Source organism: Eptatretus burgeri, chromosome 17 (assembly GCF_056783735.1).
Source record: "Eptatretus burgeri isolate ZD-2024b chromosome 17, Ebu_testis_v1, whole genome shotgun sequence".
Taxonomy (NCBI): domain Eukaryota; kingdom Metazoa; phylum Chordata; class Myxini; order Myxiniformes; family Myxinidae; genus Eptatretus; species Eptatretus burgeri.
The window spans coordinates 36,120,114-36,137,581 of record NC_140977.1 but is presented as its reverse complement, the minus strand read 5'-3'; the positions used below and the strand labels follow the sequence as shown (position 1 = coordinate 36,137,581).

At 43.9% G+C, this 17,468-nt stretch overlaps 2 protein-coding genes across 4 annotated transcripts in view; one reads left to right on the top strand and one right to left on the bottom strand.

Moving 5' to 3' along the window:
• Positions 1-5,580, top strand: part of LOC147009747 (uncharacterized) — a 31,199-nt gene extending 25,619 nt beyond the window's left edge. For both annotated transcript variants that reach the window (XM_085860797.1, XM_085860795.1), the window contains exon 6: positions 1,466-5,580. In XM_085860797.1, coding sequence (XP_085716923.1) covers positions 1,466-3,042 — 1,577 coding nt within the window. In that variant the 3' untranslated portion in view covers positions 3,043-5,580. The remainder of the gene's footprint in view (positions 1-1,465) is intronic.
• A 267-nt stretch (positions 5,581-5,847) lies between these two features.
• On the bottom strand, positions 5,848-17,134 carry TRIM59 (tripartite motif containing 59). 2 transcript variants are annotated; one of them, XM_085860790.1, is made up of 7 exons: positions 16,972-17,134; positions 10,561-10,707; positions 10,177-10,363; positions 9,077-9,252; positions 8,655-8,819; positions 8,097-8,438; positions 5,848-7,557 (listed from the first exon to the last, which is right to left on the bottom strand). In XM_085860790.1, exons 1-7 carry the CDS (start codon positions 16,990-16,992, stop codon positions 6,451-6,453), a joined length of 2,145 nt encoding a protein of 714 aa, XP_085716916.1. In that variant the 5' UTR covers positions 16,993-17,134; the 3' UTR covers positions 5,848-6,450. The 2 variants fall into 2 exon arrangements, with proteins under 2 accessions (XP_085716916.1, XP_085716918.1); XM_085860792.1 differs by having other exon boundaries at positions 10,561-10,677; positions 16,972-17,133.
• Between the last annotated feature and the right edge of the window lie 334 nt (positions 17,135-17,468).

Below are 17,468 nucleotides of genomic sequence, written 5' to 3'. Positions count from 1 at the left end.
TTTTCCTTGTTTGGATTCCTTCTGATTACTCCAATGCAGGACTGTACCGATTTGGTCTTCCATTTGAATTGAATTGAATTTATTTTAATCCCATTCTAAATTTAATTGAATAATAATTTTAAAAACATCATGGGTCAGGGTCAGGTGTCCAATCAAAGTGGGACATTTTGGTACCTGGTCGTCACTGCCGGCAGTTATAAAGTGGCAGTTGTAATTATGTCTTATTAATTATGTAACGTATCAGTACACAAACACCACACAAAATACACCACACAAAAGAAGTCCTGGTGAGGGTCTACAATCTCTGATTGCTCTTTTTCTTGTTTCTTAATATTTGCAGTTTTCACTCAAGCTTTCGACCCTTATTTAGTCCACGAGATCCGATCCTCAAATCCAAAATCATATTTCTATTCTACACTTTAATTCATCCTTGAAAGTAGATCATGTTTCCAAGGCAAGGCATTTTTGTAGGCAAGATAAAAATGGCAGCTAAGACTTCTGCAAGGTAAAGTTGAGCTGACCAAGGATAAGCTTTTCATGAAGGTAAGCCATTATCTTGAAAAGGATTTTATTTTATTTAAATTTTTAAAAAAATTTACCCAAATGCCCAGTCTTCATTCATGCACTCTCTTTGTGTTCCCTTTGTATGCACGCAAAGTTTCAGGCTGCTCGGTTTCATGGTTTTGGAGTTGTTGAGGACACACACACACACACACACATGTTTATTATTTTGATAGTGTCGAGGCTCATGGAGGAGCTAGAACACAGAACGGATGAGGACATAACAGAAAGAAAAGAAAGAGGGGTTGGGGAAGGGGAGATACACCAACAGGAGGGTTCAGGGACAAAATAGAGGGAGATTTTGAGTAACTATAGAGCGCATACCTCTGCCAGGCTGAACAGTTTACGTTTTGTATCTCACTGATCAGCTGGATCTGGACCTGAATCAAAATCTAATCAATTAGACCTTGTCACACACCTAACCTGTCCAAGTTTCATCCACATCTGTCTACAATGTTTTGAGATATCCTTCAGTGGCAGAGGTAATAAAAAGATGAACGTGGGGAAGAATGAAAGCCAGTGCAGAGGAGACGATACAGACACAGTCTCATTTGCAAAGGTCGGAGGAATAACTGGGAAAGAAGCAAAAATGGAACACGAGGGGGGGGGATAGAGGACGATGGTGAGGAAGCTGGGGGAAGGGGGTGGGGGGGGGGAGACAGAGAGAGACTGACTGACTCGATAACCTGGAAACCCGGTAAAGGCTCGGCTTGGGAAGGGTTACTGAGGGTATGTGCTTTTCTGTTTTTTTTTTTTTTCCAGTGATCCATTTGGGCTTGAGCTTTTTAATTTATTTTTGTTTGGACATTTTTTTTGATTTCCAGATATTCCTTAAAAGATGATATTTAATGGATAGCAACATATTTACTTTTTAACAGCTTTGTTCCTGTGCCGGTGTGTACAGAATTGGAAGTGCAATTGGACTGTCCTGGGAGCAGCAACACAGAGAACGATCCAAATGCTACTGATGGGGTTCAAAGCTGCCATCTTTACTGTAAGCCCACGGAGGTGCAACCGACGCAGACAGTGTTGATTTTGGTCAAAGACTCAGAGGCAGGAAATGAACGAGAGTCCAACATGTTGAGTGTGATTTCAAAGTACAGGTCACGCTGGCGAGCGCGTGTTGAACACCACCATAAAATGAGAACGACCTCAAAGAGAGAAAATTACTCCATGCGCAACAAAACATTTGAGTGCAAAGAGTGCAGAAAAGTTTTCATTTATCAGTCCCATTTTGTTAACCATATGAAAAGCCATAAGGGTAAAAAACCATTTGAGTGCAAATTGTGTGGAAAGGGTTTTCTGCACAAAACCAGCCTCAAGTTTCACATGGAAAATCATACGGGCGATTTCAGCTCCAGGCCGTACACATGCGCAAAGTGCGGGAAGGCCTTTCCAAACAAATCTAGCATGAACATCCACATGCGGTACCACACGGGTGAAAGGCCTTTCAAGTGTGAGGAATGCAATAAGACCTTCCACGAGAAATCGAGTCTGTTTAAACACAGCTTGTGTCATACCGGTGAAAAACCTTTCTGTTGCAAGTTTTGCGGAAAAGGTTTCACGTACAAATCTGGCCTCGAAACGCACATGGAACATCACACCGGCGAATACCGCTTAAGGCCGCACAAGTGCGCGTACTGTAACAAGTCGTTTCTGAAGAAATCGGTGTTGGTCTTGCACATGAGATTTCACACCGGTGAAAAACCGTTTGCATGTGGCGCGTGCGGAAAGAAGTTTGCGCGCAATTACCATCTGGCGCTCCATCGTGAGATCCACAAGGAGAAACGTGAACGAACGTTTACGTGTAACGAATGTGGTAAAGGTTACATGACCAAATCGACCCTCAGGCACCATCTTGCGTGTCACCTCGTCGGTGAAAACGCAAGGCCTTACAAATGCACCGACTGCGACAAAGCCTTTCGAGAGAGAGCTGTCTTGAAAGAGCATCAGAGGATCCACACCGGTGAAAAACCTTTCAAGTGCCAATATTGCGGCAGGGCCTTCAATAGGAATACGAATCTCGAAAGCCATCGGCGAAGGTTGCACACAAGTGAAGGCCGACTTCAATTGAAATCCAACAAACACGACAGGCCTTACAAATGCGACAAGTGCGTTAAGACTTACACCTCAAAAGCACGTCTGGTACGTCATCAGAGCCTAAACGTGTGCGAACGACCGCGGTACGAATGTATAGAATGCGGCAAGTTGTACCTCCAGAAGCTTGGCCTGGTAGAGCACATCAGGTCTCACACCGGCGAGAAGCCTTTCAAGTGCGCAAAGTGTGGCAAATGCTTCGCCCGCAGGACAATCCTTAACATCCACCAGGCGTGCCATTCGGGCGTAAAACCGCACGAATGCACCGAATGCGGTAAGGGCTTCAGTCGTAAAAACGGCCTGAAAAAGCATCTAAAGATCCACAGCAGGATTTTTCGTGCAATCAAACTCGGTAAGGTTGATGGATATAAAGAAAGCGACTAAGCTTTTTTTGTTGTTGGTGTCAGCAGTGCTTTCATCAAGAACTGTTTGTGTTTATTGAAACAGATAAGATCTGACATGTTAATATTACGTAAACATCCATATGGAGTGATAGAATATCTTGCTGGGCGGAAGCAAGTAGAACCAAAGCGTCCATCCACTGTTTTGATGTAAAAAGCACATCTGCGTATCGAGTTCCTCTTCCTGGCCTACAAGTCGCATTTGTTTGTATCCTAATCGCTTTGCTGATAAAAGTCGAGTGCGATGAGCTTCAAGTTTGCAGCGGTAAAATCGTGCACTTGTTCTGTTCATTTTGAAAGAGCCGTGCTCTATGGACGATCAATGTTGATTAAAATAGAAAATCCCAATGCACTTGGGTTGACCTGTTGGTGTTCCCATCTGAACCCCTGGCTCATGGTGGGTGGAACATGGCTTCAAGTTCCATGTACTGTTACCGTCGCATAATCGTCTCCTAATGTCCTTTTTGTCCATGGAAAAAGGGAGACAAATCCATTTGTCCTGCATGTGATTTGGGTGTAAGCTCCCATAAGGGTATCCTGGAATGTTTTCTGTGCATTATCGGAATTTCGTGTGATTTGCAATTCATTCTTGGAATGTGGGTGCAAAACAATGCCATAAGGAGACATCGGTGTACTTTATAAGACTTGTAAGAACATTAAAGGACAGTAGACAATGGTCTTACTGGATACCCTGGATCTCCAGATACGCACCCTCACCTCTGGGCTCGAATTTTGACCCTGTCATAAACTGTCGTCCAGATGTTCACACGAAGGCCGAGTCATGAGTGTGCGTGACGTCCATTGGAAGGATGTCAATCCGAAGGACCCCTTTGCCAGTACTGGTCATTGGTGTACATCAAAGACCCCATGGTGTGGTTTGCGAAGAGTAGGCGACTTATCGGCGGCAGCCTGAACAGGTCATAAATTTCCGCCCAAATCTCCTTCAGTCGAACATCCTGGCCAGCCTGGTCGTGAAAAGACTTGTGTCAAAAGCATTCCCCGGCCAGCGCCACAAGAAAGCGGGACTAATTGGAGCTCCTGAAGATATGGTGGTGGACAACATAGGACGTGTGATTCAAAACCGTGATCTGAGCATCATGGGTGAGAAAACGGGTGAAGCCAATAGTCGTATTGAGATTGTACTTTTTTCCTCCCATGTTCTAAGCCTCACTGTGTGTACTTAGCAAGAATTGTGAATATTCTTGGATAATGAGAATTACCATAACCTGTTAAGAATCCAATGTACGTTTCTTGTAATGTGACAGGCTTGTTCTTGTTTCCCCAAAATGACTAAAATGTTTGCATTTCGCATTGTCCATTCTTGGTATAATGTATTTGTATGCTCGTTTGTTTGTTTAACATTGCTTTGTGGAGTAGTATAACCACCTTTACCACATTAACCAAAACAGGTCCTTTTCCACCCTCCACGTCTTCTTGAGTAAGAGTTGATTTTATCATGTTGTGAAAGACAATGTTGTAGTGTTATAGGTTCTATAAAAAAACAAAACATGTTCCCCATCGTTAATGTTAAGGTCTATTGGGTTTTTTATTTGCATAAACCTCGGCTTGTTGTTTCTCCAGTGCTTCTCTTCCAGGATAAAGTCCAAATTGTTGTTTGTGTGTTTTTTATTTTATTCAGACTGGCACTCCCTGGTTATTTGTAATAATACAAAAATCCACCACACTTTTGACGCATATCTCAAATTTTACTTTCCTCTTTTCGTACAGAAGTCAAGGCTCATGGAAGGTTCGTTTTGCCGACATTCTGGAAGGTTCATCCGGGAGGTTTCATTTTTAACCCCCTTCATTGGTAACCCTTTAAATTGTAGAAACAGCAGTACTGACATTTCCACTTGTGAGCCAGGCCAAGAGTTACCTCTGACATCACACAATGATGTGGGTTTTTATTTTGTTTATTCAACTTGAGTTGAGCTGTCTTCACTGAAGAATGTAAGGCTTGTTCAGGAATGCCATTTGTTTATGTTGAAGGTTATTTTGAACTTGTGTAGTAGGACCCAGCCTGCCCATTACGTACCACCCTGTCGGGCTCTTCATCAACTCCATCAAGTTGAACAAAGGTAGCAACTCACCTTGATTGGAGAATATACTTCCTGACTCCACGGCCTCGCACCATGCTCAAGGATCTTGTATCGAGCTATCCTTTTGACATCTTTCATTCACTATGCCACCTCCACATTCCCGTTTGATTCCTTCAATCGCTCCTACTTTCGTGGATACCCAGATTGTTACGTTGACAGTCAATCTCAAGATGAATGTTTGAAATGGTCTCACTGCCGATGTGTCTTGTATGGAGGTCGTGAGACGTGCTTGTAAAATTATCATTTGTTGCTTTCGTTTTTTTTTTTTGATTCAAAGTTTTACAAACTCGTTGAACATACACAATTTGGCTGTTGTGCTGCATACAATACAAATATTATTCACCCTTTAAATTATTTTACGTCTCAGATACAAGCCATGCATTTGAGGAAGAAAATAATAAATAATATTTTGATTATCGGAATACGTTGGTTGCTTGTAAGAGGAGGGTCATGAAACATTCCTTCTAATATTGTATTTTTGAAGGCATTGTTCTGGCGTAGAAAGGGAACACCTGTATGTTACTCGAGTGGGTAGGCCGTAGGTTGAGGCACTGCCCACCTTTGCTTGTGATCGAGCAATTAAAAACTGCACCTGTCGAGCTCCCGAGCCTTTTTTATAGGCTCGGGAGCTCGACAGGTGAAAGACGATGTCTTGGTGATGAAAATGGAATAGTTTTCCAAAACATAGCTCAACAATCTTGAGTTTTAATGAAATAATAAACATGCAAGACAAAATGGTTATTAATTACTGTTGCACTTCCCTTCCCTCTTGACTTCCCCTCTGTAAGCACAGCTTGCCATGTGATCTGGAATTCAACAAATTTCAATCAGAGTATGGAATATTGTTGGAATGTACAAATGAAACCGATTGATACATGAAATAGTCCTGTGGGACTCCTACAAGCTTTATGACATTGAATAACAGATAATATACTCTTAACAGAGACACGTTTCAGCGGCTGAGAACCAATTCTGGACTTGGCAATGCAACCCACGACGGTGAGGACGACTCTTTGAGCCTTTACCCACTCGACCACCAAGCTGCTCACTATCCACAATGAGGGAGGAAGGCGAGTAGCTAAAGCATGCAAGATGATTCTACTTTATACTCATGCACAATAACTACGTGTGCCATTTTTATGATGGACGAGTACATTTTGATCGAGAAACCGTTTATGAGTGATGAAAATGCAAGAATTGTGACTTTAACAGTGAAATTCACTGCACATCGTCTATGCGTAAAATTGACGACAATTTGGGTGGGGTGGTGGGGGGGGGGAGATCCAAACCAATCACTGCCGCCTCTTACCCAGCCTCCAACACCACATCATTGTTGACTTCTGGACTCCACGGAAGACTTGGTCCCTGATCCAGGAAAGTAAAATTGGAAACAGCAAGGGTACAATCAGTAGAATGTTGACATCCTGGTCGTCATGAATACCGATGGGGAGAGAGGCGTTCCCGCTAGTTTTGTTCAATGCAACATATTGGGTAACTGTACAGCCAATCTGTGACCCTGAAATGTGGAATACTTGTATCAAGAATGCAAGAGCCGAGGCCATGGAGAAAATGTCTAACCAATAGAACCAGTATTGGTGGTTTGGTTCACGTGCACCGACTTTAAGACTGCACAGGCCTCGTTTGAGAAGGTGACTTACATCATGTTTGGCACGTCTGATATTGTCGAGTTTGAAAGTGCTTCGAACAGTTGTGAACCCCTTAAAGCAGCAGAACCATTTCCGAAGAGTGCTCTTTGGACCAAACCATTTTTCACGTGTAGAAATGTTTTTGGACATCAAGGATTTCTTGATGACCACAATTGCGTTAACATGGACTATTTTCCACCATGATAAACTAGAGTGAATGCATGTTGACAAAAAGCTTGCCATGACAATTATACATTTAAAAACTATCAACGATCTTTTAAGGAGGCGTGCAAGACTGGCTGCGATCGCGTGGAAGCCGGCGATGCAAACAAGGAAAGCCGCGTTCTCCTTAGGGCAAGGCAGCTGTCTCTTAAAGAGGTTTGCAGATGCAAAGGCACGAGCTGAAACTTGTCTGAGGAGGCCAAAGTAACCCTGAAGAATATTTCTCAATGAACTGAAATACTTCCAAAAAAAAGGGAAGCATCTTTGAAGATATTCTAACAGCATATTGCAGTTTCTCTTAAAGATACTCAAGTTGAGCCATTTTGTGCAAGCCTTGCCCTTAAGAAGTGCGAGTACCATTGGTGAAAGAGTGGTAAGACCAGCCAACAAGCCATAAAGTGATCCTATTGTCACCATCGCTGAGAAGGTAACAGCCAATGTCAAGATGAGCAAGAATCTGCTCCAGCAAAAAGTGGGTGGTGAAAGTTGTGGTGGATCTTGGGGACAAGGAAGTGAAGGCACCGGAGCAGTCTAGGGTGGAGATGGGTGGAAAAAAGAAAGTTCTTTCATTTGTTAAGCAATCGATGATGTAAAATCTGGAGTTGCATTGCAAATTTTGGGGCTGGTGGGCCTTAGGTAATAGCAGTGGTGGTGACTCGATTGCCAAATTCTGAAATTTATTTGGAGCAGCCTCATTTCTGGCCTATTTCGAGCACAGCCACCACTCTTTTCTCATCACAGTAAAGATGTATAACAGTTACTTGAGTTAGAGGTAAGACAAGATTGCTATGTACTATGATGTCATTTTATGCAGGAAAAGTAAGATTCAACTGGTCCTGCACCCCAAAAAACAATTATACATGCCACTCCAGCTTTCGGTAGATTGTTCGGTCTCGCTTTGGTGGAACAATCCATCCATCCGTTGGGACCATACTCTGTACAGAGCGTGGAACAATGGTTGGGTCCAAATTAACGAATTAATCATTCAAGTTTGATGCAAGACAGACATTTATGGCTAATGACAGAAGAACAAAAAAGACCAGTTTATTATTTATTTTCCTTCCTTTGACCTGTAGTTGGGATATGCTGACATGACACCAGGCTGACTGAATGAACTCCATTGCAGTTGGAACATCATTGGGCTGCTTGGTTGCCTCTCTCGGACCAGGCCCTGCAGCCAGAGCCTCGGCACGAGCCCAAAATGGCTCGACTTTCTTCAGAAAAGATGCTGCGTTGTCCACATGGGATGCCTCAGCTAAATCAGTGGCTTCTGCGACTGCTGCTGTATAGGCATCGGCTCTCGCCCGGAGCCGAACCTCCGCCTCGTTGAAGCCAGTGGCGAGCCGTCCACGGGCCTCCGTAAGATAAGAAAGGACGGCCAAATGTTTGTCAGCCATGGCCATGCTCAAAGCCTGAGGAATAAATGAGAAGTAAGCGTGGGACTATTTGTTGTGATTTAAATTAGTTTGTCTGGGATCTAAACTAAACTCACAATGGTTCGGTGTGATTACTTTTATCTGAAGTATCTGTTTTAAATGGCTATCATTTGCTTGCGTGTTGGCCACATGGGATGCCTCTGCTAAATCAGTGGGTTCTGCAATAGCTGCCGTGTTGGCCTCCGATCTTACCTGAAAGAACTCCTCGACACGCTGGGCATCTTGTGCCAAGGCCTCCTCTGCCGTACGGCGCTCGGTCCTGAGATTAGCCATTGCTTCCGGCCATGAAGGGCCAGCTACCGTGAGCAGCTTGCGCGTTGCTTTCTCCAGCCGCTCTCGCTCCCCACATACCGCTTCCTGCAACCAGAATAGTCAATGAGTTTACAGAGTTTTGGCGCAAACATAATTCTTCCCAAACTTCGTCCGCATATAGAAGCTGGGATTCCTAAATCGGTAATACTGCCTTCAGCCATATTCGAGCCTACGATGCCTGGTGTACCAGGGATGTCTTCAATACTCGGTCACCACTCTACCCGTCGACCATCTATTTGTGTGAAATATTTGTAATGCACTTTGTGAAAAACCACAGTTTATGTTATCCCACTAGCCTGCACCTGTGGGGCTTTCACATTGTGTCGGAGATGCACCCCCACAGTGACACACTGTGCGCACACCAGATGGCGATCCCGCTCACACCACAAGTTCAGAGGTTCACTTGGGTGCTCGGTGCAGGCCAAATCACCAGTTGCGGTCCCGTCACATCCAAGCTCTCGAGCAGATAGGTGGCCTTCTGGTGGGTGAGGAAGGTAACGGCAAAGCCGGTGAGTTGGTTCAACTTTCGATTTGAAAACAACTTAAACAATATTTCCAAAGCCAGTGCTCGCCAGGACAGAAGAGTACTTTTGGTCATTGTGTTGGAACAACATTCACTTTGGAGATTAAAGGTTTGTGTCTTAGATATCAGTCTTTTTTTCTCTTCCCCCCCCCCCTCCCCACACAAAGCAAAAAGCATAGTTAAACAATTGGTTCACTTTCTGTCTGTCTACAAACGTCTATTTAAGATTAAGGAACAACTTGATTTCAATTGAATGTTATATTTTGAATACAAATTGGGAAACAAACCTGTTATGTAGTTTAGCAGTGCATTGGCTCTGATTTGTCTCAATTATACAGGAGTGAGATAATTTTCTTGCTCTGCTTAACAGTTAAACAAAATTGAAAATAATTCCAAACAGGGAACTTACTGTTTTTAAGGAGTCATAAAGGACACAAACAACAGGCATGATAATTAATGTAACGTGTTAAATAAGGTGGTGTAAAAGACTCTGCATCAACATCGGTAAACTTCCAATTTTTCTGGAACCCTTTTAAAATCTTTATTTTATTTCAATCTAATTCATTATATACTTGAACACTGTGAAACACAAATCGACTTTTTGGCACTTTAAAACCCTTTCCGTTTAGCAGTACTTGGACAAAATATTACTGCCTTTTACGTCATCTCGACCAATCAAATTTGTAGCTCACAGACCCTACCCACGTCCCTTGTTTCTTAAGACCAATTTATGGGCTGGAGGAAGAGACTTTATCACCCCCTTCTTCAAGTCCTTCAGCTTTCTGTCTTTCCTGTTATGATTTGGAAATCTGATAATCTGTTGAATTTCTGAAAGTAATTTAAATCGATAATTCTAAATGTGTTTGGAGCAATAGTTACCCCCATTTTTATGGACTGGAAGGGAGTTGCGGAACTTGTCGATGATGGCCAGGAGTGCAAAATTGACAGGGAGGGTGGCAGTGGCAGTCGGCGGTGGGGCAGGTGGAAGGTGAGTGGCATGGCGGCAGGTTGGGCAGCGGAACGGGAGACGCAGTGGCCTCCAGAGTGGAAATTCTGCCAGGGAGGCCTATACACAGTGAACATGTTTGGGTCAGTCTGTTGTATAAATATCAACACAGATTTGGTAGTTATCAGCACGTTGTTCCTCTCGGTTTTGACCTATTTAAACTCGGTACCCCGAGAAGGTGACATACTTCTAATGAAATAATGTGGTACCTGTGTCATGCGTTGAAAGGCAGGCAAATCGGTTTCCAACAAACACACCTGAATGAGTTTTTCAAGGCAACCACAACAAAAGGTGTGTGAGCAAGGGAGCACACGAGGATCTTCAAATATCCCAAAGCACACGGGACATGTCAGGTCTTCTTCCAACCAGGAGAGCTTGGGACATGGGGCAGTAGAGTTCAAACCCTGTCAATACATTGCATACATGTGGAAAAAAAGAACTAAATGTTTACACACGTTTGCTTTTGTATCTTTTCTCTTGTACTCTTGGTGGTAACACCCTGGGTTTGATCCTCCGATGAATCTACAGTCGGGTCTTCAGGGTGTTAAGGTTCTAAAGAGTGTGAGGTTTTATATAGTCTTTTGGTTATGAAGGGTCTTTGATGGTCTTAGGATTGTAAAGGGTCTAATGTAATGAATACACATACACTCATTCTGTGCCGACAAACAAACAAACGTACCCAAATGCAATACCTTCTCTGGAAAGAGTAATAAATGCTTTACTTTGAATGAAGATTGCTTTTCTCCACTCTGAATTTGACTTTGTCTTTATATTGCTTCCTTTCTTCTCTCCCTCCCCTCTTTTTTTTTGTTTTTTTTAGGGGGGTGGGGGTCAAACTTTTTGGGGGCACTTCCTCTCCCATTTCCAGCACCCTTGTCTCCATATTTGATGTGTTTGTCGGATATATGAGCGTAAACAACAACAAAAAAGGACCACTGGACCTGCAGCTTTTCTGGGCCCTGGCCTCGTGTTGTAACCCAAATTTGGTAGCATTCTGACTGGTGGGTCTGGAGAAGAAGATTTTTGAAGATATTTACCAAGTCAGCTATTTTGACCTACTTAAAGTCACATGACCGGAACAAGCTTTGCAATCCCCGGTAACAGTCAGGAGCAGAACGTTGTTTGCAAATTTAAGCGGGATCGGTTCAGCGGTTTGGCTGGAGAAGTCAAAATAAGAGACAAGACGGTGCATGATGACAACACCTTATCTGGAATTACAATTCCAAATCAGCCAACTCGAGCGAAGTCAATGACGGGCCATCACACATCTGTATGCTTCCAGCCGAAAGCAAAGTTCCACCAGGAGTGAGCCAGTATCCAATTTAGAGTTTTAAAAAAATCTTGTTTTGACCTCTGTGACCATCAGTCCCCACCCCATGGAGCACGAACTGAGGGTCAAATCCAAAAATTTACATATTTCATGTGGGATCTGGATGTGAATGCGAGAATTTTTTTAATGATTGTTCACCATTGAGAGATAGGGCCAAAAACGACATGCAGCAGGATATCTCAAAAAGTTGTGGATGGATTTGGACAAAACTTGGTGGACACTTTGTGTATGTAACAAGGAAGAAATGATCCGATTTTGCTGAAAATCGAGCTCTGAGAATTTTTGAAGTTATTCTTCACCATTGGTGGTGGTGGTCATATGGCAGCTTAGCAGATGGGGTAGCTATCATTTCTTGAAGCGTGACTGTGTCGCTGATGCAGTGCCCCTCTACCAGTAGACACACTGGTACTCATTTTGCCGATCTCGGAAGATGACAGGCATGACAGACTGAGTCAACCCCCTGGTGTATTAATTCAGCGGCCAACAGGGCTTGAACTCAGGACCCGAGGATCCCAAGCCACCACCCGAACCACTGAGCCAACACCAGGCTTCTTTGCCATTGAGTGATTGGGTTAAAATGATATATAGCACAATATCTCAAAAATTTGTGGACGGATTTGGACGAAACTTGGTGGAGGAGTTGGTTCGGTGACAAGAACAAGCCGATTAAATTTTAGTTCAGGTCCAAATCCAGATCTGGCCTATCAGTGGGATACAAAATGTAAACCAATTCGCTTGGTGGAGGTATGCGCTCGACCGAGTGCCATTGTAGTTTTTATTGGGGCCGCCACATGGACTGTACGGCCCGGAGGATGAATCCTTCCAGGACTGGTGTGAAGAAGAAGCGTGGAGGACAAGTCCGAAGGTAGAGGAGGACAAGGTAGCTTGGTGTTGAAAAGACTGATCGCTAATCGCCTGTCAAGCCTGTCGTTCCGAATCAACCCTTTTGTTGGAATGCTTTAGCCACTTGGTGAGTGATCTACAATCTGCTTGGAAGATCGGCCAAAGGGAAGTTTTTGCCTGCATTGTCCCATTGTTGTTTGTGAAAGTGCGATCTCTGGTGCCATGTGTGGGCTTGGCTTTATTTCATTCTTATTTATTTGTTGTCCTTGCACATAAGTTGCATATTCCCTTCTCCCTCTGTCTGTTGATTTGCATGGTTTGTTTTGAACTGCTCATCCTGTCCACCTTTCTCCCCATATTCATCTATCGATACTAATAAATGCATGTGTCAATACGTCTCCTTCCTCCTTAACTCCAAAACCGTGAAACCTCGCAGCCCCAAACTGCGTGAACAATAAGGGAACTCCAAGAGTGCATGAATGAAAACAACGTTTTGGTATATTTAAACACCCTTTTTGAAGATAATTAATGGTAAACCCAGAAACACAGACAATCTTTGGTCAGCTCGCTCAGCTCTGGGGTCTTAATCGGCCATTTTGTCTGCTCAGCTCAAAAATGCCTTGGCTTGGATTCTTGGAGCAGGTTGGTTGCTGTACGATAAAGCTTCATAACTACAAATCACTGTATACATCGATGATCTTGAATCGCTGGATACATCACGATGCTTATAAATGCCCGGAGACGCCAGTGTTCATGCCTTATTTAGTTTCCACGCATACGATAACCTCCAGAATCTCATAACCCGAGCTGAATTTCAAAATTTATACTACAGAATTGATCTTCGCAGCAGTTCTGACTGATGAAGAAGAAAGAAAAGTGCTCATTTGTCTAATTTGACACTCCGGGTGTCTCCGGATGGTGTTTAATAAAACTGATCGCTAATCGCTTGTCAAGCCTGTCGTTCCGAATCAACCCTTTTGTTGGAATGCTTTAGCCACTTGGCGAGTGCTCTTCAAGCTGCTTGGATGTTCGTTTGCAAGCCATGGCAATATAAGGCAAAAGTGCACGCACTGTCACTGCTGGACACAATGAAAAATACATTGATCGACATATAAAGTTCAGGCCACACCTGCTGTGCTATGCCCCAGTGTTGGGCACCAAGTCTGCCATTCTTTATCAAACGGTTTGTAAGCCATGGCGAGACAGTAGACGGCAGTGTAAATGACTTGTTTTTTTAATGACAGCTGTTGTTTTCTAAAAATAATATTATAAATTCACAATCAAGACAATGTTAGTTGATAATGTAAATGAAGTACATATATAAATGTATGTTCCGTTGTTTAAGTTAAATCTGACAGTTTAAATTGTAACCTTCAACTCGGAGAATTGCCCGGAGTTGCACCCTTTGGTGGAGGACTTTAGAGGTTCTTAAAGGGAGAGTTGTTCAATCAAAAAGTTGGAGAGTTCCAAAACTCAAGTTCATTGCAGATACCATCAGGAATGTTATGGCAGACGAAGGAACAGAAGGCAGAACCTCATTCATTCCTGACACCTCGTGTTCATTCTATGATTGGAATATCGTGTGTTCATGAATAACTGTGGAACTTACAGTGAATCCTCTTTCCTTTCATCACATCCCTCCATTCCATCCACTCCTTTCCTCCATCCATTTATCTCTCCCCCATCTCTTAATTTGTCCTCATTCCCCACAGGGGGTTGTGTTGTGGTTGGGAGGTGCTTATGTTGTGTTGTGCTGTGGTGTGAGCCCGGAGTATCAGGGAGTATGTGTGTTGGGTGGATGGACACTATTTTGGTGTTCAGGGCTGCTGCTGGATTTGACTCCGCGGTTTGAATTTTAGGATTCAGCTCGTGTTGAGAAATTCTGGGGCTTATTGCATTGTTGTTGTAAAACGTGTGCTGAAATTAAATAAAGGCATGAAACACTGATGTCTAAGCATTTAGAAGAATTGCAGCTCGGGTCTCTTGGCCTGAGCCGGGTTGTGGACTACAGGATTGGGCTGGGCGGTGAGCCCGGCTGTTGGAGGGGTGTTCGTTTGTCCAATTTGTGCATTCTTTGGCACTGTGTGTGTGACCCGCTCGGAGAGATCTAGTTCCAGAGCGGGTAAACAGGGTGGCAACCGCAGTATGAGTCACATACCTCAAGGGAAGACCATGTTATCACCTTTTTTAAAAAATGGTACATGCTGTTTGCAAGTGACGGGTGGTTTTGCTATCCAGTTTGAATGTGCCGTTTTAACGTACCCCATTTCGTTCAATCCTATACTGATGCTGGCAGATCCACGCCCCCCCCACACTACCCTTGAAGTCACCCCCCCACTACCAAATGCAAGTCAAAACAATCACTTCCCACTCCTCGCACCCCCCACCTCCCATAAGAAAGCGACGTGTGGTGAAACCTTACTCCCCCCCCTCTCTTTTTTCTCTATACTCCCCTCTCTTAGTATTATCCTCAGCGAAGCGAAGGGTGGTATTTGCAAGTTATAAACTTTTTAAAACGTAATAAATGTGTTCAATCCATCTCCCTCCTGTGCGTGCTGCTGTAAACTCCGGTTCATTTGTGCGACCTTGGGGATCAGTCAAGAGTCGATTAAAGTGAATGCAGAAAGTGAGAAACCATTTTGAAAATCCATGCAGGCATTCATAAGACCTCTGGCGCTGAGGCATATCAAATTTGCAAGCCCCAGACACGACAATATATCAAAGAACTAAGCAGTTTAAAACTGACCCAAAGCCTGCTTCGGGCTTCCTCCTCCTGCCTGTTCAAAACTCCTCCCCCTCTCTCGCCTCCCAACTTCTCATGACCCCACCCCTCTCTTCCCAGACTCGTCTTTTTTTGTGTTCCTTTCCTGTACTGTCCCCCCCCCCTCCTCGGGATTTGTCCAGATTGTTCGTTGCAACTAAGTGATCTCGGTTTTAATTTCATACAAATTATTAAGCTTTAATATCGTCTGAACAATATGAAGCTGGAGAGGGAGAGGTAATGAAAAGGCAAAGTACCACATTGGACAACACCCAATCACAAAATATTACAGGTAACAAACAATGAACACGAGAACTGGTGTTTGATATTTAAAGAAAATTTGTCCTTACCTTTTGTACTGCTGCAGCTGCCATATCATAAATATATTTTATCCATACACCTACCTCCTAAATCCCTCCACCAACCTCAATCCCCTCTATCCCACCCAATTCCTTCCATCCACCTAGCAATTCTCTCCACCCCGAAGTGCAATTCCTTCCATACAGCCCACCCCGATTCCCTCCATCCACCCAATTCCCTCCCCCCACCCCCGATTCCCTCCACCCATCCTATATGCCTGGTGTTGGCTTAATGGTTTGGGTGGTGAGCTTTGGATCCTAGGGTCCTGAGATCAAATCCTGCTCAGCTGTAGAATTAATACCAGGTGGGGTTAACTCGACCTGTCATCCTTCCGAGGTTGGCAAAATGAGTGCCAGCATGCTGGTATATTGTGTCGGAGTGGCGACCCATCCAGGATTGTGCCCAATAGCCAGGGAGACTGCTTAAGCATCACCAACGCTCTGCACAGAGTATGGTCCCGATCTCCTCCTCCTCATCCTATCCCTCACCCCTAATTCAGCCCCCCTCCTCCCACCACCTCCTCCTGTAGATATTTGACAAATCACATTCTGCAAACATCAAATAATGATTCATGTTCAATGCAAGAAGCATATTATTAGCGTCACTGATCACGATGCTCAACCACAAATGTAACCACATTGTGGAGAGCACCGGCGTGGTACTCATATAACTTGATACGCAAATGAACAAAAGGCTGTAATCGTAGCTCGTTCTTCTCTAGCTTTTTGCGTGAGTGAGGCAGACAAAGTCACTACAAGAGAAGGTCTGGACCTTGGGAACACGACCGCAAGAACCGTGTTGGAGAGAAACGCCTATGACATCACAATGGGTAAATCACTGGTCCACCCCTCGACTCATTTATCGGCATAAACAACAGCGTCGTGGGTCCGCTGATCCCCTTTGTTTGTGCACCCCCTTTGTTCTTCCTTTTGCCGGCCTCACATGTTATTTGGGAAAACAATCTGCCTTGGCGAGAGTTCGTACGCGCATCTCGCTTCATTTGCCAATGGACATTCATCATAATGTTGGGATTGTTTTTCCCGGTTATTGCGTTTGCGAACATTTCTCTTCCTGGCGCTCTTCCATCATTCTGCCTGTTCTTTTGTGGCTTCTCGTCGACAATCGATGAAGTTGTAAACATCGTTTTAAAATACCGTAAACATGTATAACACCCGATCATACACAACACAATAATACTGCACCAGAACTTCAGCCAGTTAAAAGATGGCAAACTTAGCAAGATGGTATTTAAATTAAAAAAATTTTTTTTTAACTCTTGTCAATGCTTTATGACGTCTTTCCGTGACGCAGGTCTTCACGGAAGACGAGCCGACAAAGATCGGAGTACGCGGTAACCTTTGTTTTTAGTCTTACCTGTGTCCGTGTCAGAGTCATGGTTCACACGTGCGTGTCCCCCTTCTCAATGTTTATACCTTCCTTCCACCGCCCTTAGCAGAGAACCTCCCTGTCTGTCGCAGCCAACCCATGAGCGTTACAACAACTGCAGCTGCTTCTCTGTCCCTTTGTTTCCAAACAATTTTATCCCCTCCTACTACCGTCCCTTCCCCACAACCCCCTACCAGTCTTTTATACTGCTCCACTTTCTTTCCACCTCAATTTTCATGAATTATTCGTATCGATCACATCCCAACGGATAATTGCTCTCCATATTCTTTAAAAAAAAAAAATTATTCAGACAAGAAGAAAACTCTTTGGATCCTGTGTACCATAGAACAACGTTTGGAGGATCTCCAGCCGACAACACCCCATCCATTAAAATCCTCATCTCATCCTCCTCCTAACACTGGCATTATTTCTTACATCTTTCCCCCTCCCCAAACCTTATAAGACTCCGTTAAACACAAACTCCT

What these genes read in the sequence shown, in the direction of transcription:
- TRIM59 (XM_085860790.1), bottom strand. Translation starts at nt 16,992, where the DNA reads ATGACTCTGACACGGACACAG. An exon ending in ACAATGTGAAAGCCCCACAG is followed by an intron (nt 8,820 to 9,076) that starts GTGCAGGCTAGT and finishes TTCTGGTTGCAG; the next exon opens with GAAGCGGTATGTGGGGAGCG. An exon ending in GTGTCGAGGAGTTCTTTCAG is followed by an intron (nt 8,439 to 8,654) that starts GTAAGATCGGAG and finishes TTTATTCCTCAG; the next exon opens with GCTTTGAGCATGGCCATGGC.